Genomic DNA, 27,019 nt, shown 5'->3' on the forward strand with positions numbered 1-27,019 from the left:
CATGAGATATTTATTAAAAGATGTAATGAGGGCTGTTTGCTGCTGCATCTTTGGAACAGGAAAAACCTTTCTGCAGTACACTGAAAAATACACAATGATTTCTTTAGACTAATAAACTCTCTGCTGGAGATAGTCTACACGTTTATAGAACTTCTGAGAAGTTATTTAAATATTTCAAAGGTCTTTATTGTCAGTCTCCTACATTTTACCTATTTTATTTTGTATTTTTATCAGCCTTCTCTGCTGTTGTCAGCACTAAAAATATTTAAGTGCCTGATATAACATGTACATCTGAAGTTTTTTCTCTTATCAGTAAAAATCATCTTCCTTGAATATAATAGAGTGGGATAAATTAATTGCTGATGAAACCAGTTTCACTATAACAGTGACACCGATGATGAAACTAACCCAATACATTTAGCTCAGGCGATCCACTTTTGACCATTAACAGTGGTTAAAACTACTGAATTGAATTCTTTAGAAGTTGTCACCTCTTGTATATATGACTTTTTAAATATATATTTCATAAGATAGACATAATATTTTATCACAAATTATTTGCAGTTGTACTAAATTATCGTGTTATTATCTATAGGGTTTATTCTTACCTAAATATAAAACAGATAATTACCCATTACCCACAGCTCTGTCACTGTTAACTCCTGCATATTTTATTTCTACACCCAAAAGTACTTCTGAAATAATGATTGTTTTGATTGAACTCAATCTGAGATCAAATAATAACAAGTTAAGCCTATAAATTCCTTATGAGAGGAAGAGGAGGGGCAGACACTGATCTCTTCTCTGTGGAACCTGAGGGAATGGCCTGAAGGTTGTGTCAGGGGAGGTTTAGGTTGGATATTAGAAAAAGATTCCTCACCCAGGGAGTGGTTGGACATTGGAACAGGGTCCCCAGGGAAGTGGTCACATCACCAAGCCTGACAGAGTTCAAGAAGTGTTTGGATGATACTCTCAGGCATATGGTGTGACTCTTGGGGATGGTCCTATGCAGGGCTAAGGGTTGGACTTGATGATCCTTGTGGATCCCTTCCAGTGCAGCATGTTCTGTGATTCTGTGGTACTTAAAGCCATTTTTTCAAAGGTGGAGGCCATAGGTAGATCCACTAAAAATCCAGCAACATAAATCCTTCCATTTCAGTCATTTAACAATCCGGTTCATACCAACACTTGCTCACAACGCTGCTATCGATGTTTGCTTCTATTGATGGCAGTCTGATAGCTCATGACAGAAAAAAAATATTTCACTGAAAGCTTCAATTAACTGCCAATGAGCGGGAAAAAATAAAAGAAGCCAGTAAGTTATGTGGATCCATCTGAAACTCAAAACAAGGCTAGGTTCAGGACTTAGCAAACTGAATAAAATTAACTTCTGAATCAGCATGGGTAATTGATATTTTGTTTGATACAATAAAATCATGTGGGTTAACTGAAAATAAAAATACTTGCGTTTATTTTCTCAGCAAAATAAAAAAAAATACATTCAGGGCTAATCATTTAGTTTAGGTTACCTCACTCTAGGGTGCTTGGGCAGCCTTGTTACAGTACTAGATACAAGCATATTTCAAAGTATAGTTTTTGAAAGAAGAAAATGGAAGTGTAGCATTTCAGAAATGTTGAAATTAATCATTTTACATAGCATTCAAACTTCTTTAGTTATTTAGGGGAAAGCATTGCTCAAATCTAGCAATTGCCAAGCATTTTGGCTGGTCCTCACACTTTTCTTGAAGGCTAAACTATTTGTTAGAAAATTCTCCTCAGCTCTAAATCCCTCACACAAGATTCTCAAGTCTTGTCCATGCTCAAGCCTTCATGAAAAATTATTGTTGACATTTTTCTCAAAATGATTCAACATTTCTAAAGATTTAGGATGGCAGTAAGCATTGTCAAACGTCATTTAGACTTCCAAATGATTATTTTTTACAAGATGGTTGTGGTAGTTAGCAGCTGGGTGGTAGAATTTGTCAATCAGAATACAATTGTGTCTAATTCGTTTTTATACACTACTCCCATTAGTTAAAAAAGGATGTTTCTTTGCAAGTGACGTTACAGCCCTGACATACGATTTTTGCATATGACTTTTTCTCAGAAACTGCCAGCATGGTACTGTCAGCGTGCCAAGCTGGTGCCCAGAAGAAAATTTAATAGCAGTGATAAAATGAAAGGAGAAAATAGAAGCCCTTCTTGCAAACAAGGGTTTGTAATAGATATTCTGACACAATACGAATGATGAGGGATGGAAAATTCATAAAGTTGTGTGGAAGTGCAACGCACACTCTGTGCATAGAAGACTGACCTATAACTCATAAGATGGGGTGTGTCGAGTGAGTTATGAGAGTTGTTCCCTGGTGTATATTTAAAAAGAGACATTAGAAAGGAGATATAGTGTGGTTTACTGTTTGAGAGCTATCTTCATAATTTTTTCCGAAGACTGTTTTTAGAGAAAAAATACTTTTTTTTTTTTAATACATATTTATTAAAGTCCAGATGGTGTATTTCTGCACAGCACATGCAGTATCTGAATGCTGGGAGTAAAGCTCTTCTCTCCAAAGGAACAGCCCTCAGCTGACTATTTCTACTCTTGCAATGTCCAAAGGAGATTATTGCTAAGGAAGAGGAATTTCCCATTTTGAATCCTAGAAGGGGTTATCTTGAAGTGAAACAAGCACTGAACTGGTCAGTGCCATCAGACCCCAGGGTAGCTGAGGGTCTGTGACTGAAAGCCCACGGGCCTCCCCACACACCACCCCATGCACACACCTCAACCGGAGCTACACGGTACAATTTGAATTACTGGGAACCTACATGAGTAACCATCCCTCAGTGCACCTCCATGAGAAGCAAAGGAATTATCTGACCACTGCAGATTGCACACATTTTCTTCCCCCATCAGTGAAGTTCATGGCCATGAGCTCGCCCCAGGTGCCAGTGCCTGCCTCTAGCTCCCCTGTCCCTGCAGAGCCTATGCCCCATGTCCTGGCCCTGCCTTAGCAGCCTCTTCCCTCCCTCCCTCAGCCTATTGTCAGGCAAACCTGAAAACTCCCATATTTTGGTGGGACTGCTATCACTTTGGAGATATCTGCCTTGTTGGGATTATCTTTTCCCCTTTCAGCATCCTGCAATACATCAAAAGCAGGGAGGAGTAAAGGGAATACTATCACTAATGCACCATCTCCTATTAAGTTTGTTAGCGTGCTAAGCTTACTAAAGCTGTTGAAAACACCATGGCCATGGATGTAGCCCCTTCAGGAGCAGTGGTACCCGATGCTCTGAGCTGAGCCTGCAGCCTGCAGGTGTCCATAACGAGCAGCAATCCATTTGCCCCATGGGGCAGAATACATCCTGGCGTTAGGCCGAGAGCTTTGCTTGCCTTTTGTAGTCTGCCTCGTAAGGAAAAAAATGCATTTTTCCCTATGTCTAGCTTGGCTGAAAATGAAAGGCACTGAAAAACCTGCTCATGGGAGAGGTTTAAGCCCATTTCTGCAGAAATTTGAGGACTGGAAACTTCGGCAAAAATCACAACAGCCCCTACATACTTAATGTGCAGAACTCTCTACAGCTCACTCCTCAGCATCAGGCGATGGCACATCACTCTGGCCATATATGAGCTTTTAGGTCTTTCTATCCCTTGTTTCTTTTTTTTTCCCTCTCTTGCCACACGCTGAATTAGTTATTTGACAATATATTCTGACATTGTATTATTTCAACAATAGTGGAATGTAATGGTGTGTAATTAGGAGCCAGAATATAATAGTGGTATGAAGATGATTTTGGCAATGAGATTTTTTTTAATTAAAATTTCATTACTTGAAAAGCATTGTGCTATTGCCCTTTCCAGTGTGTGAACAACAGTGTCCATGAGAGAAAGGGATGACCGCCAGGGATGGATAGCACGGTTTTAAGTCTCTTGAACTCCAGTTGGGGATTCTTCTGAGGCACTGCTCTTCCTATAGGGGCACAATATATTTTAAAGCCTCTGTAGTGTTGATTTTATAGTGAAACTTCTTCCACTTTTGAGGGGGTGGGATTGTTTAGGGAGGTGTCTCTGAAGCATCCGGAGTTGCAAGAAGTCTATAGCACTATGGACCTGCCAGTTTTCTATAGATTATCCTCACAACCCTATCATTAAATGAAATGGTATGCTTTCTTTCACAGTAGCCAACTGGATTCTTGTCTGTTTGTTTGCTTGTTTTAATTATTTTTTCTCCATCTAGTCAAATAAACCTCTAAATTCAGTGTGTACGCTATGGAACCTCGTCCAAAACTATACTGTCTCCTTCCTGACAGGGCTGACAGAGAGTATAATCACTTGTATTGTCCAGAGTACTGTTTACATAAAGGAGCAATAAATACCTGTTGAAATTTTTACTGGAGGCCTCCCAGATGGATAGTTCATTTATTATTACAGACAGGGTTTCATTTACTTAGTTATTAAAAAAAGCAGGCCGCTACAGCCCATTTATAACTATATTAAAACTAAATGAAGCTATAAGTATTGCAGACAGGACTGAGTAAAATATATATAGTGACTTTCCAGGAAATGGCTAGGAAAAGTATTTGGAAGGAAATGCTGAAAACTTTGGGGGTCCCGGTGTGTCTTTCACAGATGTGCTTCTACTGGCTGGAGTTGGAGAGAGAATGGAGGAGGTATAGTTCCCATATGTTCCTGTGCCATGTATATATTCTGCAATAGCCTCTCTGTGTCAGCCAGTCAGCCATGTGCCTTTGGGAGGAACCGAATTAGCCTGTTCTTCCCTTCCTCTAGCCTTTCTTGACATGAAAAGCTCCAGCTTGGGGTATCGAATAATCTTCTTCTTCATCCCAGAGCCAGAATATCAACTGAATATCAACTTCTGTTACAAGAGGGGACGAAGCTGCTCCCTCAGCACCAACCTGTAAAACAAAGGCAGGGTGGATCAGGTGGATTCCAGAGGTCTTAGTTTGGAAGGTATCACCTTCAGCTGTAAAATTACAGCCAGCTGTAAAATTGAAGTGAAGGTTGTGGATGGTCTTTGTGGCACTTTTCTAGCACTGAGGACATTTCATCAGACATTCTCACCCCTGCTTTGAGTAAAGATAAATTAGTCACTGGATGGGAAGCACATGGTTGCCTGTGAACCAGATCATGCTTTTATTATGTCCAAGTTAGAAAAATAAGGGACAGTCCCAACAAGGAAAGGCTGGTGTCCCAAAGCATAAAAAATTGTTGACCAGAAATTAATGGGGTAGAAAAAGAAACAAGGAGGTTTGGAATTTTTTAATCAGAGTTTGTTAAGTTAGCAAGAGGCTGCAATTCCACAATCAAAGGAAAAAACAGTTTTGCTGAAAACTAGTTCATCTTCAGTGGCCGAGTAAAAGTAGTAATTAGAAATGGAAAAGCAATGGACATGAAATTTAAAATATATGTAGCATGAATACATGTACATGAAACATAACAATCAGTCTAAAAAAGAAAATATAAAATACTGAAGATGGGTAAAAAGAGTGGATGATACTAGAGGAAAGTTCAAGGAAAATGAGAATATGGGTTTTGTTAAGATATATAAAGAACAACAACAATAAAGAAATTCTAGCAATATCCCCTTATTAGCTGAAAATATTAAAGCTGTAACAATAGTAGAGTCAGTAAACATTTTTTACATGAGAAAAAACAGGTTTGCTTTTGCTTGCTAGACAGACAGGAAGCTGAACAGTGTCTAGAGACAATAAGTTATTTAAAATCAGTTATCCTGATAGAAGTATCTGTAAGCCTCAGATCTTATGCTGCCATAAAGATGTGAAGACCACTGGCTAGCAAAATCTAGGGTCGTTTTGATGTACCTTGAAATGTGGGGTAAATCCCAGGAGGCAGTTAATGCTGTGTCATATGCCAAAAGACTAAGGAAGAAAGTTTAAGTTTTAAGGACAGGTCACCTGGCCCCTGTTACAGCACACAAAGTTTCAGGGGAGCCCAAACAGGCTTCCTTTAATACCATTAAGAAACTGAAACATAAGAGCAAAATTATTTGTGTTCAGTATTTTACTTTCAAGGAAAGAAATACAACTCCTTATCAACCGAAGCTCATTTCATTCTGTGAGGAGTTGGCACCTAGGTCCTATATTCACAGACTATGGAACTTTTTGGAGAATGACGTAGAAAGAAACAGTGGGCATAGAGCAGGTTATCAAATAATCTGGTAATTTAATAATTCAGCCTCACTTAAACAAAGGAGGCTTGAAAGAAACCAACACGAAGTTGTATATTACAGAACAAGGAATGTCACCCTGACTCTGTTTTTAAGTGGGGACTGTACCCTGTGAAGCTGCAACTCTGAAAATGCTTGTAAGATGGAAGTGAACAGAGAACTGGAAGTGAGTGCCAGCAGGATGCCATGGCACAGGGATACATCATGAGGCTCTGTTAGGCAAGGCAGGACCCAGAGGACCACACAGGGATGTGGACCTGCTGCTTTCCCCATTGCTTTGATGATACAAGACACTTTTCATTTCAATGCAGGAAAGTTTGAGAACCACTAGACTAAATGATCTTACTTCCCTTGCCCCACCAACAAAATAGGGATAAACACCACCGTGGCCTCGGGTGTGAACGTTGATAAATGTGTTGTACAGATGACTGAGTTCATCTGCAGGGGAGCACAAGAATACAAATGTGTGTTCTGGAGGCATCCTCATGATGACTCCAGCATGAGGACAGATGCTTGTAGTGCTGGGGATTAGGCAGTGAGAAACCATTTGTATGGAAATAATCACTGAGTACAAAATCAGATGCTGCACCTTCAGCCAGGAGACTTGGCAGTGGCAGTTCTGTCTCAGACGCATTAAATTCCCCGAGATTTCTACCACAGTGGCTGACACATAGGCAGAAGTGCAGTTCATGCACTCTTCTTTCATTTTGCATTTGAAATTAATATTTTGTGGATGGCAGCATCAGCTATTGTGCAAAAATTGGAGGGAGAGCATTAGTAAATAACTGCTAATTACACCCTGTAGAGCCTTGGGGGGAGCAGGGGTAGGGAGGCAAGAAATGGATTAGAAAATTACGAGCAGCCCATTCAAAACTTTTATTCCCCAAATGTGTTTCCTCCTGTCACACAGAGCATGATTAGCATGAAACTTTGGTAAGCCCTCAGAGTGATTGGACTACTTAGGCGTGAGCTGCCCATATGTTGCTCATCACTCTTCCCTCTTTCTGAGGTATTCATGCATTTTTAGGTGGCTCCCTTGCTCAGGGAGTTTCCCTGCTTTTCTGCATTTCTCTCATTTTTAGGGAGGTACTCAGGGTCCTTCTGCCCAAACATCCTTCTCAGAAAGTTCTGTGGTCTGTGAGGCACTTTCTCACCACCATGACAAGGAGTTAGAAAAATCAGAGTATGATTCAATTGCATTTGTTCACTCTTTCTTTAGAGGGGGGGAAACATCACCAGGGCAAACACAGTCATTCACTGGGGCAGCTGCTGGAGAAGAAACCTTATTTCAACTTCTGCTCATAGGAGAGAGTGACGGCTGTATCCCTCGGAGAGGACTGCCTTGCATTTCTGATGAGACCATCAGTGTAATGGGAATTTAGCAGAGCATTTAGCCAGTTTAAATGGTTTTGGAGAGTGGTGTAGACTAGCCTAGATGGATTCAAGCCAAGGACAGAAAACTTTTCCTTCAGAGTATCTATTTTTTATTTGAATTGCTAATTCTATTTCTATAGACTGAGTCCGTTTTTCAGGCGTTTAAATTCTGCGCTCTGGAATTAAATCTCACATTGATATATAGGCTTCATTCCAGCATTAAGTACATTAATATTTCACCAGCCTGATTTTACTAGCTTTCTCTCTCTGTTTTTAATTAGATTTGACGATATTCTATATAATCGTGTTTTCCTACATGTTTCTATGGAGCAGAACTTGCACAAACTGTTTGTTGGGGAATTTTTACAACTTAAATAGCGTATATTTCGAGTGAATTTTAGATGTTTCAAGCAGTGCTTTCAGAGGTCTTACAAGCCTGCCAAAAGCTCTATCACAGCATTTATAAAATATCCTCTTGATCTAGCTGTTTACCTCAATCCATAACCTTTTGACTTTCTTATAAAATACAAATAAATACTACACTTTTCGGATAATATAAATGCATGAGCTTTTTCAAGTTGAAACATTGGCATCAATTATAGCACTAGAGTGAAAAATAATTTCAGCAATCAGAATCTAATTAATTAAAAATTACTACTGTATAAAACCAGCCACTCCTATATTTAGGATTAGTAAACAAAGCTATTTGAAATATCTGTAGGTAAGTAGTGAGTATAACTGGCCATCTGTTATGTGCAGTAACCAAGGTAATAGCAAGAACATTCATTTCCCTTTTCTTCTCTCTCTTTTGTTTTTAAGAAAAGAAACATGTTCATCTGTTTCTTGTGAATTCTCTGTACTTCTTACCAGGCATATTTTTCCTTGCATTTCTCTTTTAGAAAGCAGTGTAAGACAGACAGAAACCGAAGGTACATTTGTCCTGTTGGAGCTTAAATCGTATTACGTACGTGAGCACTCATAGGTAAAACAATCCCAGTAACATAAGGAGCAGCATATTCCCACCTGGTATTCTCTTTCATTTTGCTGGGGACAAGAGCTAAAGGTTTTGCATGGTGCTGTGCCTCCAGGAAGGTTTTCTACAACGTGAAGGAATACTTTTCTTCTCCTATATCAGCGCATCAGTTGTGACATAAAACATCTGGGGCCAGTCTGAAAGCCTTTTAGCATGCTGCTACTTAGAATAGTATCTATTTTCTTTCTGGGTTTCTGGTAATATCGAAACTAATGTCCGGTTCTTGAAAGGTCACTATGCATTTATGGGAAAGAAAGAAAATAAAATGCCAATATAGTGCATTGAAAAATAAGATAATTTTCCAAAAGCATTCAGAATGAAACATCGTGGTAGCGTAAACTCGAATGAGCACATAGTTATTTTATTTTGGTATTTCATCACAACTCTTTTCTTAGTGGGGTTCCTCTTCAGCTAAAATCAAAGTATTTTTCCATTACTGAAGTTCCTTTCCTACATAATGAGCAGAAATCACAGAAGTCCATAATAAACATGTTATTCTGACTGAGATGCTGCCTAGAATTAAAATGGAACAATATACTTGATCAGATTAACACATTAATGAGATTTTTCACAAATTGCAAAGATGGTGACTTCTGAGTTTATTTAAATGACAATTGCAACATATATATATTTGTGCCCCAGGCTTACAAACCTTTGGCATATTCTCCCCTAAAGCACTAGTATTAATGATTTAATTACTACCAATATTTTTCCTTTCCCATCTTGATTTTTTTTGTTGTTGTTCTAATTATGAAAATTATCATAAAGACCATATCTTGTATAGTAGCTTAGACCACCAGAGGGGCATGAAGAGAGTTTTGTCCCTCATTTGTATAACCTCTCTTGAGGTGCCAAAAGGGAATCTCTCTAACAATAAAACCACAGAGGCAGTTCTTGAGAGTTTTATGCCTCAATAAGTAATTTGCAGGGAGGAAGGAAAGAATGCATTAGGCCAAGGAATGTGAAATTTATCAAAGGTTAAAGTGAAATACAAGGTGTGGTGCCTACTGCTTCTTTCATGTTCACCAGCAGACATGAAGGATAATTCCCGACTTGAGGCATGTCTTCACCCTGGAAGAAAATGGATATCTTGTTAAGTAGGGCTATGCTGGAAGGGTCTCAGACTGGCTCCAGATGTGACAAGGGATTCCCAACTGGCTGTTGAAGACCACCTCCCCCAGACACTGCACCAGCGACATCTCCTTCCTCAGCAGCTCCTTCTTCTCAAAAGGAGAATCTTCCAGCTCTTTCAGAAACCTTTGACCTAGGCCCTGGCTCCAACCTCATACTTCAAACTTGTTATTCTGATGTTGACTCCCAGAGGGGAAACTATCTTTCTTCCTGCTATCCCCTGGGCTCTCGCAGGAGCTGCAGATAATGTTTGCCTGGGACTTGACCTTCCAGCAACAACAAATCAGGAAAAAAGACAGACAAACAAAACAGTGAAGCTACAAGTCTTAACTACTCCATTTGAGCAAGGCGGTTCCCGGGCAGCCTGCGATGACCTCCCATCCCATGTACTTTTGACCAGGAGCAACTCCTGGCCCTTTGGCGTGCTGGGATTAGCAGGAGTCTCACAGGGTCCCTCTGCAGTGCCCCACATGGCCATTCCGCCACTGAGCCAATGAGCTCCCAGATAAAACAGGTCAGGCTTTCTAATAAGCTATGCAGGAGATTTGGACACACAGTCACACTGAAATTGCGAGATGTTGGGTATCAGTGCCCTCTAGATGACTTACTATTTTCCACTTCATGTAAGTAAGCCCACATACCTCCCTTCTTTTCCTCTGTAAACGAGTGGTCCATCACCTCAGGCTGCAACCACTTAGCTGGTTACTGGAGACAGAAACCAGCTGGCTTGTTGAAGCATTTCTCAATATCCCAAACTCATCCTAATTTCCTTTTATTATGCCTCTACCTGTCACATTCTTTGTGGAGAAAGGAAGAAATGCATTAACTGGAGTGCAGTAAGCACTCCCTCCTCAGCCTTCCACCCCTCGCTACCTCCACGACCTCACAGAGATTTCTCTAAAAATGTGTAATTAGGTTCTGCAAACTGACTTCCTGACTGTATGCACTCTTTTCAAGTGCAGAAGCCCTAAGTGGTGGTGTGCGTTTTTCAGAGCTGCTCTGAGTACCACTTCATTTTTCTAGCTTTTGTTTATGAAGTTATATTTACTTACCAGTGTCCAAGTACATCAAAGCCAGGTCCATTTGAAAAAATCTGAAAGCTCATAGATGATGTCACTTACTGGCCTGGATTTTGTGTATTCTGAAAAAGGTGTTATAGAAAATAGCTATAAATAGTCTGTGTTGAAAAGGCTGTGTTTGCACATGAGCTTGTATATGTTTGTCCATCCTTGTACTAGTTTGCCAGAATACATAAAAAAATACTGTCCTGAGCAAGGGTTGATTTAAACATGATCTAAAGTGCTCTGCTAACACAGGGTGTACCAAAGCTCATTCGGTGCTGAATCTGTGCCAAAGAGCTTTTCAGATAAATTACAAATTAATGCAATACCTCTTGTCACCTAAAGTATTTTTATTCTATACTGTTCTCCCTCTCTTCAGGTGGGGTCTCCTGGTCCAGTTGTGGGCTTTTTCTTTTAACCATCATCATTTTCACAAGCTGTTGAGGAGAAACATTCCTCAAAACCATCCATACTCAAAATTGATCTAGCCTACTTAAGACTCTTACTGCAAACTGGAATCCCTATAACACAAATGCGCCCTCCTCACCCCAGGTATGCTTCAGCCTGGGCTGTGAGAGCTGCTCTGGTGTCCGAAGAGTGTCCCTCTCCAGGACAACTTCAGCATTACCTGCCAGGTGACAGTGTGTCCTGCTCTGGCTGTACCTTTGTAGATGAAGGCTGAGGGCCTCCCTGACAGTGAAAGCAGCCTGGGAAGCCGTGAAGACTTTCAGGCAGAGAGGTTATATCTGCTCAGCTCCTGCCTTTACATGGTAGACCCCTACACTGGCAAGCTGTCTTAACCTGATACATCCTTGTGACAAATACATGGATCAGGCTGACCAGGTCCCACTCTGGGGAAAAAAAAGCAAGCAAGCATTCTACGATGACCTGCTTTTTCCTATCCCCAGTGTTAGGAGCTTGTTTGTAGGCTGATGGTAGTTCCAAAAGGGGCCATGAGCCCCAGGCAGGCAGTGCTTTTCTTGGAGAGCAGTGCTTCTGAAATGAGAAACAGACAGGGAAAATAAAGACAGACTAAAACATACAAGCAAGGAGAGTTTGGTGGGCCAGCGCCATGGTTTCTTGTTCCTTTTGTGTGGATGGTACCTGACTGCATACCTTAGTGCACACTTCCACACAACCCAAAGGCTTTGAAGATGTTCCTAGTTGCTTCTAATCACAGGGTCACAAAACACTTTTTTTTAATGTTAATACAAAAATCCAGGACACTAATAAATACATAGAACTATCTAGAACATTTCATTATACGCTTTTGATTTGCCAGCCTCCATTTAGGAGAAGAACGAAATTGCTAAATCTAAAATACTGTTCTTAACTACCACATTCATGCACTCAAACTGGCATGATTTAACTCCAGCCAGCAACGAAGTACAGTTGAGCGAAGAGCAGACAGTGACACCCTGGCTGTTCTGCTTTTCACACTCTTCCTGGTTAAATCGCTATCAGTGCAGATTTCGTCACCCAGTGCCCAATATCAGATCTGAACTTTCTGTTTTCAAGCTCTGTTTTCTCAGGGATGGGAGATCCCTGAGATCTAACTAAAAAGATGAGCAATTATAAGGTTGTTTGAATCCCTGTAAGTGTTGGAGCCAAAGCCAGTGTGGATCTTGCAGTGTTTAGAGGAAGCTTTGCCTCTCTGACATAGTTTAGTTCCTGGGAGCCATATCCTTTGTCGTCATACCTATCCTGTTTGCCCACTTCTCAGCAGGGCTTGTTAGCTGGGTCAGTGGCTGTATTGATATGGCCATCAGAGTTTTTGCTGACTTGGGAGATGGCAGAGAGAACTTTTTCCTAACAACGGACATACTTGCTAAAACATAGCAAGTCCTGCTGTGAGATTGTCAAGTCCCTCTCAGTGGGTGTCCTATAGATTTGAGGTGTCTGCATTGCAACAAGATTTTGCTGAATTCAGTATGTTGACTTTACAGAAGAAAAATCTTGGCACAAGCAGAAGGAAATGGCGGGGGGGGAAAGCAAGATGAGATGAACTAGCAGGAGTTTCTGCTCTGACCCCCAGTCCTGTTCTTATACACCTACGTTCCCTGAAAGGTGCCATGGGGAAATAGGGAAGCAGCTGTGACAGCAGCAACAAGCAGGGACTGTATGTATATCAAGGAGCTGAGGAGAGGGTGGTTCGTCTCAGCACTCTTTTAAGACACATCACACCATGTTGCCCATGTAAGAATCATGCTTTTCAGGCACACTCTTGGAAGATCTAGGCACAAGTACAATGAGGTGGTTTGAAATTACTACATATGTCTTCTTGAGATATTTACACTCCGGGGACCACCCACGTCACAGGATGTGTTTGAATTGCTCACCAAGCTTTCTTCTGGAGTCGAGATGAAATTACAGATTCTTTTTTCCCAGAATGCAAGAAAAATTAGCAACTTTCTGAATTATTACTATTATTACAGAGGTATTTTTTCAAAAATAGGTCCCATTATTGAAGACCTTTTAAGCACTGGGGGAAGTCTTTGCACCTCTTCAACTCCTTTAAATGCTGGTTACTTAACCTTAACTTGTAAAAAAAAATGCATGGAGGGAAAAACAGATTCTTCTTCTTTGTGAACCAGTTTAAGCAAGTTGAGGAAAGGATATGGGAAGAGAGGATGAAATCCCCATTAGAAAAGATGCATTATTTTCTATGTTTACATGACAGTGAAATCCTTGTGGATACTCTTGTGCGGAGACAATATATTTTAGTTTTAATTGTTTCAGTCAATGTCAGTTTTGCATCAAACATGCAATAAAGTAAAAGTGGCCTTTGGGAAACATCACTGAACCTTATTTTGTGCTGCAGTACTGCCAGTGTAAACATCTACTTCTGTTTTGTAAACTCAAAGCCAAATGGAGAAAAATTTTCCTTGCAGAAAGATTACTGACCTGTCAGCATCAAAAATATTATTTTTAGCATATAAAAATTGCTTGTCAGTGATTGTAATAGCAAGAATCTTTGCAAAGTCCATTATTACTCTAGTAAACATTTTCCTTTAGGCAGCAATAGTAGGAAATTTATTAAGAAGTTAGCTGATAGCAACTGGATAAGAAAAAATTATAGTGTCACAGTTACAGAGTTATTGGGATAAAATATATTTCCTTTCTATTTAAATTATTAAATGTTTACAGTAGCTCTGAGAAAACATCAGATCTAAAGCATTTTTGGTAAGTTACAATTTATTCTACTGCTTACTTTCCAGAATGCTAGAAGATGACCTCAAGTTAAGCAGTGATGAAGAAGAGAATGACCAGGTAAGAACCAGACAACTAGCATGTCACTTGTAGCATGTTTCATGTCGAGACTGAGCTACTGCAAATATTTTGCTAATGCTTTTTCAAAACATACATAGAGGTTATCAAAATACATGGCAGTACTGTAACTGGAGTAACAGATGTTGCTTCTCGGAGCCAGCCTCCATGTGCTAACTGCAGGATTGGTAGGGAACAGTCTGCACTGCTCTTGATTTATTACCTTCATGTGACCCAGAAGGTTTTTGTATCAGCTTCCTTCTGATTTGAATTTGTTTTGTTTTAAAGATCAGCCAAGGAGGGGAGAAACTGGAATTCTGGATTAAGGGTTCAAGCCAAACTTTTGCAATCATGAGATGGCCTCAGGGATTAGCTGCTGGGCTGCTTATCTTTTACCTGCCTCTGGCATCCCCCCAGCCCTGGCCTCTTCTCTGAGTATTTTTGATTCTGTCTCTGCATGGTCCGTGCTTGCTAAGAAAGCTGAAGGGAACTGAGAAAAAGCCTTGGCTGTGCATTTGGTTCACTCCGTAACACAGTAATTAGGGCAATTGCCTGTGTTTTAAAGACCCCAGACTACCTGACTGGCAGCAGATACATCATCTGAACTTTTCCATGTGTCAGGAGAGCTGGGTTTTGTTGGGAGGTGTCTCCCAGTTTTTCCTTAAATTATTGCTGTGTTTTGTCTAAATAATTAAGAACTCAGTAGAATAAGGCTGAATCTTGACTTTCCCATGAACAGTTGAGTGCCTTGATGCCAAGCAGTGCTATGCCATGCTCTCTCTTTTTCAGTATACTGGCATGGGTGATTTGGTTGGGGATGAGAGGCCAAGAGCCACTTTGGTTCCTTCTTGCCCTAAAATGCATGTCCTGTGCCTTCACCACACGAGAGCAGTACTGCCCCTGGTTGCATCTCACAGATGGATCCAGACTTGGATATAACAAGTCCTGGTTTTGGCTGGGATGGATTTTGTTTTCTTCCTAGTAGCTGGTACAGTGTGGCTTGGATTCAGTATGAGAATAATGGTGATAACTCACTGATGTCTCAGTTGCTGAGCAGTGCTTACCCTAAGTCAAGGACTTTTCATTGTCTCGTTCTCTCCCAGTGAGCAGGTGCACAAAAGGCTGGAGAGCTGGTGAGAGATCATGGCCAGGACAGCTGACCTGAACTGGCCAAAGGGATTTCCCTTACCACAGAACATCATGTTCAGTACATAAACTGGAGGGAGTTGGCTGGGAGGCACCAATCGCTGATTGGGGATGGGCTGGGCATTGGTCACTGGATGCTGGGTAATAGTACTGTGCATCTCTTGTCCTTTCGTGGGGTTTATTTCTTCTGGTTTTGTTGTCTCCCTTTTTATTGCAATTATTACTATAATATTATAACTCTATTTTATTGCAACTGTTTTTATATCAACTCAGGAGCTTTATAATTTTTTCTGCCTCTCCTCCCCATCCCACTGAGGTGGGGGGAGTGAGCAAGTGGCTGCATGGTACTTCGTTGCTGGCTGGAGCTAAATCATGCCAGTTTCAAATATGATTATTTCAGTCATGGGTAACTAGAGTTATCTAGACTTGAAATTCAGGATCTTAGACAAATAATTCTAGGTATGTAGGCATGAAGCTCTTCCAGGGTTTTCTTTAATTCTTGTTATTAGATGTCTCTATTTTACAATATATTCCAAACAACAGGTAAATCAAAACTTTTTAATATTTATACTAAGCCATTTTTTCATCTATTTTGAGCAAGACTTCTTGGTGTTAAGAAGATTCAGCATGTAGATTTGATTATTTACATATTTATACAATTTCTTTTTGTTTAATGTATTTCATCCTGAAACACTTCACATTTAATTACTCTTCCTGCTTGTCTAGATAGTTTAAAATACAGCTCATAGACAGCATAGGGCAAAGTAAAGTGAGGGACGGAAGGGATGTCTGAAGAATAACAATAGCACACCAATGTGCCGTGGTGCTTCCAGCAAGGGGCTGAGTGGGAGGGGAGGGGCGAGCTGGTGGCCAGGAGAGATGGTTTGTCCTTCAGGCAGGGAGATGGGATCCTGAGTAATGGATGTCAGAGTGGAACAAGCTGGCAGAGCCAGAGAGATGAAATTCTGGTTTGCTTCATAGCAAGCAGAAAAGGACATGTGAAAGTGTTTATTGTGCATAAAGAACATTAGTAGGTTTAGGCAAAGAAGGGATTGTGGGAAAATAGCGCTATTCAGGCATGCGCACATGGTGCCTTTGGTTTAGTACTATGACTTATAATTTTTAACATCTTCCATGTGCTTGGATTGCTCAGTGTTGTGTGTGCTACGCAGGGTCTCCCCTCGGAAACCAGGGCTTTAAGTTGCAGCTGATACAGCCTGAGTCTTTCACCTCAGTGCTCAAACAAGCTCCGCAGAGCCAAGACAGAGCTTGCCACCCATGCAGCAAAAAGCAGAGCTGAGATCCCATTACTCACTTCTAATCATCACAGGCCTTAGCATGAGCAACCTTTGGAGATTACTTAGTTATTTGGTCCCCTTTCCTAGTCACATTTTTTTTTCTGACTTGACCCTACAGACAAAAATCTTCCAGAGGCACAGGCTGGCTCCTGCTCTATGAAATGCTTTGCAGAACCTCAGCTGAGACTTGCAGGTTTGCTTAAAGAACAGTCCTAAATAAATATGCCTGGTGGATAAACAAAACACTACGTTTTCATCCACCTAGCAGGAAATAGACCCAAAAAAGAATAACACAGACCCTCTCTGCCATCAAACGCTCAGATGGGAACATGGATCTGTGTTTAAATGTCAGTAGGAGAACTTGTTTCCTTTTACTTCCTAACTCAGAGGCTCTTTAGTCTCCTATCTCCTGAGCTTGGGAACAGTAAAGAAAGAAACCAAAGATAAATGGATAGGAACAGTACATGAGGCATTCCCAGATATTCCTCATGTAATTTGTTAACCTTTGAGCAGTCAGACTCATTCAAGTAGTCCAGTTTCTCAAAGAGCTGAAGGTGAGCTGTACAAAAACTGGGAAACTTTTCATTTTGCTGATTTATAAATGAGAAGTTTAGGGGAAAGACTTTGAAAGCTTTGGAGGAGATTTTGCATTTACATCTGAAATTGCCAAGCAGCAGACAGGAAGTTTCTGAAGCAATGCAAAGGTGCTTCTGTGCTCCCAGGGCTGGCATTTGAAGGGCTGTGACTGTCCCAAGGAATGTGAGCCATGGATGAGGGAGGCCAAATGCAAGACAGAGACATGATTAAGTGCTTCAAGACTGCAGTGGGCAAAGCATTCCCAGCCCTTCCCTCTGTACCAGCAATTAAGGTAGTGAGATTCACAGACCCAGGAAAAGAAAAAGAGGCTTGGTTTGAGCTGAGTATGTGTGCACCCACAGTAATTATATTATCCACACATATTAGTCTCTTAATTTTAATTACATAAATGTATTTTTCCTCTTTAATGAGCATAGTTTATCCATTTAATCTGATCATTTCAATTTTACAGGCAGTGATCATAGGATCTAATATGCAGAGAGAAAATTTCCTGTTGGCATATTTTACACCACACAGATTGAAGAAAATACACTTTTTAATCCTCAATCAATATCTGAAGAGCATGCAATTAACAGATACCAAGGTAGTTAACATAAATCTGCAAGTTAAAGAGCCAATTCATTTTGATTTATAACACATAGAGTAATAATTTCATCATCATCTCTCCCAGAAAGCATCTGAAGCTTTGTAGCATGAAGGTGTCAAAATTGTACTTAAGATTGTTCAGAGTGCTGAATTGTAGTGGTTATTGCCTTTTGGTTCTTTGAGGTGTGGCATAGCACATGAAACAGTCCCCATTATAATATACCCTGCTCTTCTCCATAGAGGTCACTGGATAACTTATATCAGTCTTGGGTGAAATATTAAAAGGAGATTGTCAATTGTAATATGAACAATTCTCTTTTTCCCCCCCACTTGTCCTTTTACAACATGAACATTTTGTAGTAGAAAGTAGTTCTTTTAAGGGGAAAAAGATCCCTGGCATCATCTGTGCAATTCATGTCACTCAATAGCCAAATAAATTAACTGACTGGTACGCATACATGGAATAATAATCTAACATATTTTTGCAACCCAAGTCTGTTTCCTTGTATGCATTTTTTTCTGTGCAGGATCAGGTTGGTTACTGCTGAAGTTTTGTGGCTGTGAAAATTTATTACCCACAGAGTCAATCTGCATTCTGGCTGCCAAGTCTGAATAAATAGAGTCATTGTGCTTGTGTGGAATATGTAACCAAAGTTCATCGAGTCAGCTTGACTTTCACATCCCATGGGATTCATAAAAGCCAACACCCTGGTATGTGCTCTTGATTCCTGCCAAAATTTTGTAAAATTGTATAAACAGAAGTTGAAGAAGCAATCATAACACACTCCCAGGGACATGGCTCTGCACTCCAGCCCTGGCTGATCTCAAAAGGGAAGACACAACTTTAATACTTTTTTTTTTTTTTTTTCAAAGAAAAAAGAGTAGTATGACTATGCTCCTGTGTGAGCAGGTAGATGTGGGAGCTAAAAATGCCCCCCCACAGAGTGCACAGGGAGGCAGCAATCAATCCTCTCAGGTTCCTTGATTTTGCTCATGTGCCCTGCACTGAAGGAAGAGAGCAGGCAGCATTTGCCTGCAAGCAGCTGCCCTCCTCAAAAGGGACAGGTACAGACTGACCCTGTGGGGTCTGAGTGGTGTGAGCAAAACCAGCCCCTCCACAGGCAAGCCAAGGCAAACAGAAAGCCATGTGATTTCACAGGAGACCTCGGGGGAAGAGCAGCCTCAAGAAAGTTCACAGCTTCAGGACAGTAACATAAAAGTCTTGTCAGTTTGGTCTGGCTGGCCAGCCAAAGCCCCACAGGGTGATGGCAGCCCACCCAGCCTGGTGCCCTCATGAGGATCCTGAGGTTGCCCCCCATGGCAGCCTAGGGACAGTGAGGGTGGGTTGCTGGCCCTGGGAGACCTGTCCATGCTTCATTATCACCCTGGCCATGGTTGAGCCGTGAAAACTGATGTTGAGTTACACCCACAGCTCCCCATTTCTTTTCCTACATTTCTTTTCCATCACGTATGCCCTGAGGCTCATCACTGGAAATGCATCTTTCCGGTAGGACTGTCTGCAGCACAGACATTTCAGACAAGCCAAATCTGTCCTGCCATTGCAACAGGACAAAGGTCCATCTATGTGGTCAGTGGCAATTGGTGTGGCCATGTGCCTACATAAGTAGCATTAGGAAATCATTAATTTTTTTAAATCATAAAATCTTGTTTCATTTCCTTAGTGGTACTCAGAAACAAGTGAGTAAGAATGTATGTTAAGACAATCTGTTTAATATGTAGAACTTTTCCCTGTCACTTCTGGACATGGACTGATAGTCAACAGAAAGATGAAAATTATCCTGAAATGAATGGTCATGCATCTACCTTCTTCCAGAAGGAATAATTCTTAGTAGAGCCTTTAGAAGTAGTACTTCTACCTATGAAATGTGATATTCCAGCTAATGTGAAGGCATCTGTAATGAATTCTGAAACAAATTGAAAAAGAAGCAAAGCTTTCTTTTTTAAGACCTCTGTTAGGACAGCACTTTCTGAAGTCAAAGATCAGCTCAGCAGAGCATCGAGGCAGGTATGTCTAGAGAGAAGAGTTATATTGGAAAAATTGTAACACACCACTGCATAACCCTGTTCATCATTAGAACTACTGTTAGATAGTGCTAATTGCATTCACATATGCCATGTCCAAATACTTTAACCACATTAAGTCATTTTATTGTTGTGCTCCCTTTTATTCCCTTCTTCATCAGTGCAATACTTGATGCTTGATCAGAAGGGAAAATGAGTGAAAAAAGGAGATGAGAACGTTCAGTCCTGGAAAAAAAGAAAAAGCACAGAGCCTGCATCATTTCTGCAAATGATTTTTCCCTCAAAAAATGCTCTGATAAACTTGGAGGAAAAAAATCTCTGTGATGAGAAGTTTCTCACTCCACTGAGCACAGAACACTTATTTCGTGAAGTCTGGCTACATAAGAGTCTGACTGCAACCAAAACTGCACAAATCAAAGATAAGCAAAAGTGGAAAAATTAAGTTTTGGGTAAAAGAATAGCCATCACTTCAGGTTGTTTTTTACTTAATCCAAATGTTCTGTTCAGCCCCCTGTCCCTATAACATGAGTGTGGTTTTAAACTGGAGGAATAGCCACTGTAACAGCCTTACTTAACTCGAGTAAGTCTATTATTTCCTATGTATTAAAGAAGCAATCCTTTTGGTATCCAACTTCGCTAGAATCCAGAGTAAGATTTAAGCCAGCTGAGCCAAATTCTTTTTTGTGGTTGGCCAGCTCTTATTTTAAAATCTCTGTGACATCTAAATTTGCACTTCCACAAGGCATGACAAGAAGACCAAGACTGCCTCACTGAAACTGTCAGATGAAACAAAATAAGAGCTCAGTCTTGTCCTGCCAAACTTGGCTCACATCACTGACTGTCTTACAAAGTCAGATTCAATGTCTGGCAGGCAGGATCAAGCTCTAAATTTGAATGCCACCACCATGAATGACAGTGAAAAAGGTTAGAGATCAACTTGGCTCTTGGACGTGCCCAAAATTTGGGAACATTTGAACACAGCACTCTGATCTCCATGCTCCTCAATAGCAAACCTCTAAAAATAGACAGGAAAATAAAGTACACAAGCATCTTCCTTTTCTCTTCGTGTGAATGTTGTGACTAAGTTAAGTTTTAGTAGATCTCCAAAGCTTGCCCTTTTCCACTGGTATCACCTTTTCCCAAGACTAACAGTTTCTCTCTGTATCTACCATAACATCCTTAACCTCATCTTCTTGAAGTCGTTGGTTAGAACTTTTCCCCCTTGTGAACTGGAATTGCTGTTCGAGCATCTGTTTTGACTGGGGTGGGAACATATCCCAGTGCAATCAGTTCAGAATTGTTGGCTAACTAGAGGCATAACAAAGGATTCGATCCCACATATCCAGGCTCTTTCCCTTGTCCCCATCTCTCGTGAGCCCTCCAGCCCACGTGCCACTCAAACGTGGCCGCAGAGCATCTGTTTGCCTTCAGGCAAATTCATTCCAGTGTGCCTTTAAGAGAACGGTTAAATAACAAGAAGTCACAAATAATTTAGAGCACAAATTAGTGCCATTTGTAATATTGCAGCTATTAAAAGGTGTAAGAGGAGAATGCACCCTGTTTTGTATGTCTCACACATGGGCACATGCATGCACACAAACACACATTTTCAGCCTCTCTAGGAGCTGCCTGTTGCTTCCTGCAAGGCAGAAGGTCAGGCTCACTTCACTCCCCTTGGCCTTTCAGCTCTGGCTGGGGTAGTGTCAGCATGAGAAGCTGTGTGGAGGAGATGTGGTGCACAGAGATGGATGGCAACAGACACAGAGAAAGAGGCATCTGAGAGCATGTCAGAAAACAAAATGAACACAAAAGGAGAAAGGGATTAAGGGAATAAAAAAGAAATTAATGAAGAAAAGAAATTGCAGGGGAAAAGGACATTAAAAAGAAAGTAGTAGCTATATTAGAACATGATGTAAGTAAAAGAAAGTATATTAGAACATGATGTACATAAGTAAAAAGACGCAGCAGTCAATCCATCAAAACTAGCATTTAAGAAAAAGAGGCTAAGGAACCATTGCCACAATTTCTCCTGCACCTAGGATGAAATCTGTCTCCTCTGAGGTCCTTGAGAGTTTAGCCACTGATTTCAATCAACCTAGGATGTTACCCCCGTTTTCTTTTTTATTTCCTAGCACAATCCAAGCAGATACTTGGGTAGTAGCAAATGCATCTTAGGTGGTTGACATAGCACATCCCTGGGAAGAGTTACCACTATTTGGGGAATTTAGGCTTGTATTTCACCTGTTTTCACATATATGGACTTTTGTGGGGAAAAAAAAAAACTGCTTTAATTTCTGAGCTTTCAGACTTCCCAATAAATCTTGTAAAGCCTGTGGCACAACACTGGCAACTTTTGTCTGCAATATCCTAAATGCTAGCAGCACTTCAACCAAGTTACTTTTTCCTGGATAGGGAGACTACTTCTGTGAAGACAGAGGAGGTGTTCCAAGGTAACTGCTGCTTTGTTTGCAATGACTGAGACCTTCCTCCAGTGGCACTGGAAATTAACCATTTTATTAATGTAAAATACCAAGGATTTTTCTTCTGCTCATCTCCACTGAAAAAGATTAAAGTTAACTCATCTGCACTGAAACCCTGCATGGTTGTTGTGGCCAGACTGCAGGAAAAATCTGAACAGATGCAGGACAGAAGACTCAGCATTTACAGATCTGAAAAATTCTCTGTATGGTTAATACCCATGCTGATTATACATCAATTTGGAGATCCAAATCACTTAACAAGAATTAGCTGCTTAATACAATGCCCCTGAGAGGTATTTAGGTAGAGCTAAGCAAGAATTATTGTCTCTGTAGAACTGACAAGGGAGACTGAGACTGAGATGTAGCTTGTTTGAAGCCACATGGCAAGTCAGCTGCAAAATCAGGATTAGTGCTTGGGTCTCTCACTCCCAGGTGCCATGTTCAAGTCACTAGACTGTGTTGCCACTGAAGATTAATAGGGATTAATGAGCAAAGCAGAAGAGAAAGAACAATGTATGCCAAAAATATAATAATAAAACTCCAGGGTGAAAAATGGGTACTGAGGTGTTGAAAGGCCCAGAGAAATCATGAAATCCAGAACAAGTTTTACAGTTTCTTAAAAGATGTGGCTCTGATGATAACCAACTCCAAAATGGGAAGGGAGACCCTTTTAAATCTTACAGCCTGTAAATCTTATGAAAATATGAACCAGACAGTGAAAATCACATTCATACATTTATATTGCAGATTTACAGAGAAACACTCAAGCCGCAGTTTATATGTGATTGTAAATCCCCCAGAAATCCACACTGGAAGACAATCCTCAAACAAAGCCCCTAGGAACAGTGAGTAGTACAGAATAATGCAGTGAGAGAGGGCATGTTAGGAATCACGATAAATTGCCTGACCTGAGCTCCTCAGGCAACTTCTTGTGGCCACAAGATAGTCATGGGCATTTAAACAGGGCAAGTCTGTAGGTGCAAGAGGTTTTCATTAACCTGTTTTCAGCCCTGATGAGAGAGAGCATCATTGCAACGCTGTGCAGCTCTGCACTCTTCAAGGAGAACACCAAAAACTGGACAGGGTTTCAAGATGAGGGAGAACGGTGCTTAACATGTTCAGAAAACATGCCTTGGAGTGAAAGATACCCACGCAATGAGCTGAGCTTGTCTGAAGCAGGGCCAGTGGCTGACTTGATCACAGTCTATAAACACCTACACAGGGAGAGGAGCTATGAGGCTGGAAGGCCGCTCTGTCTCAGAGGCAATGGTCTAACTTTAGCACAAGAAGATGTTTATAAACAGAGTTAGACCAACCTCACATCTTAACACAGAAGGTGAAAAACTGTGCGTGTGGTTGGACTGAGGTGGGTTCACTATAAGAGGATTATCCAGAAGTTTTGCTCTGGGTCCACAACAGCATCCAGATCTGAAGCAGACAAAAAGCTCTGGAGAATCCTATAGCCCGAGTTACAGCATGGAATGAGGTTGTGCCCTTCACAAAATTTTCTTCCCAGCTTTGCCAGCTTAGGAATAAACTGCACTTAAAGCTAAAACAAACAAAACCTTAGGAAATTAAAACAGAATCAACATGGAAGACATATGAAGAGTGAGACGTGAAAGAAGACAGATATAAAAGCGTTCTTTCTGGTCTGGTTCCCAAATGGCAGTATATAGTAATGACATCTTCCCTTAACCTTGGCTTGGAAAAAGCATGTCTACAGCTCACCAGCTGTGGTCCAAGACAGGGTGACATCCAAAACTCTGGGGGGTTGATAATATGACTTAGAGCATAAATGGTTCACTGCACAGTTCCAGAGCAGCACCTACCACCCAAGGAAGAAAACAAAATCCTCCAGAAGTAATGCTATTTACTCATGAACAGGCAGCACATATTGCTACACTGTCACCAAAGAAATGGTTCAAATTCTCACCATGTGTACCCCTGTGCCATCTCACTGAAGTCTCTGGTATAGTTCGTGTAACTCCATACAATCGCTGTAGCAGAGCTGTGCCACGATAACAGCAGTTAATCCACAGGACAGGCAAAATGGAAAGCAAAATCTCTGAATCTGCCAACAGTGAATTTATTGGCTTTTATTTGCCAAAGCTGCCATGGGTGAAGTATAGGAAAATGCATCCACAGTCGGCCTACAGTGCCTCCAAGACAGTCTTCCAAGCCCAGCAGAACATACTTCAATGGTTCTCTCATTTGTTTCTTATCCAAAAATGCCTGTGAGCCCAGCAGTTTATGAAACAATCCTTTTATAACAAATAAATAAAAAAAAGAGGGGTTTCTGGGGACCACTCTTAACACTTCTGTATCTCCATCTCAATAGCTGTATTCAACCCGTTCTGCTCACTGCTTAGTCCCAATTACAATAAAAGTATTCAATTTCCTCTTTGATTTCCCTTCAACAACAGATTGCAACTTGCGACACTTTAAGTTAATTTTGGTAGCTCATTTAACACACACTGAAACCTGAATATGTTCCTAAGCTCTGGCTCATTACAGTAAGGGATGGAGAAAGGAGATGAAACCTCTGGATATCGAGAACCTGACCATGATTACTGCCTGCTGAAAACTTGTTTTGTCCCAGCAGTCTTGGGGTACAGCTAGAATCTTTAGTGAATGATTAATGGACTATAGGCAGATCGATGAAAGTCTGCCCTAAATGTATTTGAACCAACTTGGATGGGAGTCAGAGAAGTCTAACCAGCCAGTATCCTGTAATTTGCAACTTGATGTAGTGAAACAGCATGATGCATCTCATTTACTGTGGCTGGTTTCTCTAGCCCAAATACCTGAGTCACCTGAGTGGTTATTTTTTTCCCTTCCCTGCTTCCTACTCAGCATTAAAGTTATTATGTGGTGAGTTGGCCTCCAACATCCATTTTCATATTGAGGAGAACCTTCCTCCATTGGTGACCCCTCTGAGTCCAAGAATTGAAAATTCAGGTTTATATTCATTGCTGGTGAACACACTCAGCCACTTATCAAGAGAATATTAAGCTTCCCATAAAGCACTTTACAGTGATAAGTCTTGGAGATATTTAAATTCTGTCACCAATATTGAACTTCAACATTATTTCTTATCCCTGATTTCTGTACCCAGTACAGTCACTTACTTCCAGGAATAACAAAGACTGTAGAACATATTCTCATCTTTCTTGCTGGATGATGAGTTGGCCTCAGTAAAGTTGTTAATGGTGTAAAATAAAATGCGAATTAAATACCACAATCAAAATCTAGCTATTAAAAAAATAGGCAGGCAGTATATGATACTAAGTACCATCCTTTTGCTTACATTGTTAGATAGATAATACCAACGTATTATAAATATAGTAAATCACAAAGAGCTGTTTCTATAGTCATGAGTTTCTCAAACTATGGGTCATTACCTCCATGGGGATTCAGGAATGAATTTGAATGGGGTCACAAAAAAACTGTTAGCAAGAAGTGAGGGCACATATTTCCCCCTAAGTTGAGCAGCCTAGTCTTGTGGCAGGGGAACAGGAGAGCAGACTGTAATTAGTGGCTGCAAGTATTTATACTTGCTAGGGAACTGCTAACTACCTTTAATTACAACAGCTCACTTTCTCCAGGAGAGGGAAGCAATATAGGCTAGAATTAAAATTGCTGGATAGTTGCTAACTGCCTTTCATTGCAGGCAATAGATCTGTTTCTCCAGGGAGGAAGAATAAACTTGTGACTGGATCTTATTCCCCCATCATTTAGAAATGGGGCCATTACCAACTCAGGGAGTCACACAAATATGCAATCAAACATGGTTGTATTTTGACTGTAAGAAAGAAATCAATAGTCTCATTTAGAGAATGTGTGACCACCAGGCAAAGACTGAGGCACCCCATGCAATCTGCATTGCATCTTGGTGAAGAAGGATATTTATTAAAGGACTTAAAATGAGAGGGTAATTGAAAAAGTAGAATGATGTCACTGAAAAGCATTTGTGCACTTCTCTCTGCTGCCCTGCCTGTCATCTGAACTCACTTTCTTGCCCAGAAGGGAATCATCTTTTCAAAGCTGTCAGCAACTGGATGCACCAAGCTGGAAACTGAAGATTGGCACTTGAGGCTGCAGTCCCACACCATGTGTCCTGGCTCAATTAGCACAATAAGAGTCTTCTCCTCTTCCCTCTTGAGGGCAGCTTTCCTCAAGCCTGGAAGAGAAAGTATCCAGCACTTCTCCCTCTCAAAATTAGGGATTTTAGGGAAATAGAACAGTGATATGAACCCTACATCCCATGTTAGGGGCTTTTAGTGTCATCAAAGTCCATTTTTGCTTTCCTGAGGTCTCTGCAATGTCCATGAAGCCTGTGGCTGCAGGGCAAACTGTCTCCTTCAGTGCCTTCTGGCTACCACAGCCACCATGTGCCTTGCTCCAGGAGTGCTCTGCAGCTCCAGACAGGAGTGGAATTCATGTCAGGTGAAAGCAACCCTGCTGATGGACATGACCATACATCAGCAGCAAAGGTCTCTGCTGCACTACCCCCATGATCCCATTCCTATTGTCACACTGCACCCTGTGATGTGACATCCTCTCCCTGGGGAAGCAGCTCAGAAAAGTGATGCAGATTAAAAATAATAAGGGGGAAATGAAGGGGGGGCGTAAATTAGGAAAACTGTTCTTTTTTGGCTGGATCAGTTTTCCAACGTATTGTATTGTACAACCACATGAGCACCTGTGGTGACCTGAGCCAAGAGTGGGAAACATGGTAAGCGGCTTAAACAGCACTGCCACATAGTGGCTGCACGTGAGGGAAAGACTAGCCCTGGCTGCT

At 41.0% G+C, this 27,019-nt stretch overlaps 1 protein-coding gene across 2 annotated transcripts in view; it reads left to right on the top strand.

Annotated features, from left to right (window-relative positions):
- The window catches only part of AFF3 (AF4/FMR2 family member 3), a 331,674-nt gene that overhangs the window by 226,139 nt on the left and 78,516 nt on the right, over positions 1 to 27,019 (top strand). For both annotated transcript variants that reach the window (XM_027718125.2, XM_027718126.2), the window contains exon 8: positions 14,021 to 14,072. In XM_027718125.2, coding sequence (XP_027573926.2) covers positions 14,021 to 14,072 — 52 coding nt within the window. The remainder of the gene's footprint in view (positions 1 to 14,020; positions 14,073 to 27,019) is intronic.

Source organism: Pipra filicauda, unplaced genomic scaffold, assembly GCF_003945595.2.
Source record: "Pipra filicauda isolate LSUMZ 115617 unplaced genomic scaffold, ASM394559v2 scaffold83_size3615187_pilon, whole genome shotgun sequence".
Lineage (NCBI taxonomy): Eukaryota > Metazoa > Chordata > Aves > Passeriformes > Pipridae > Pipra > Pipra filicauda.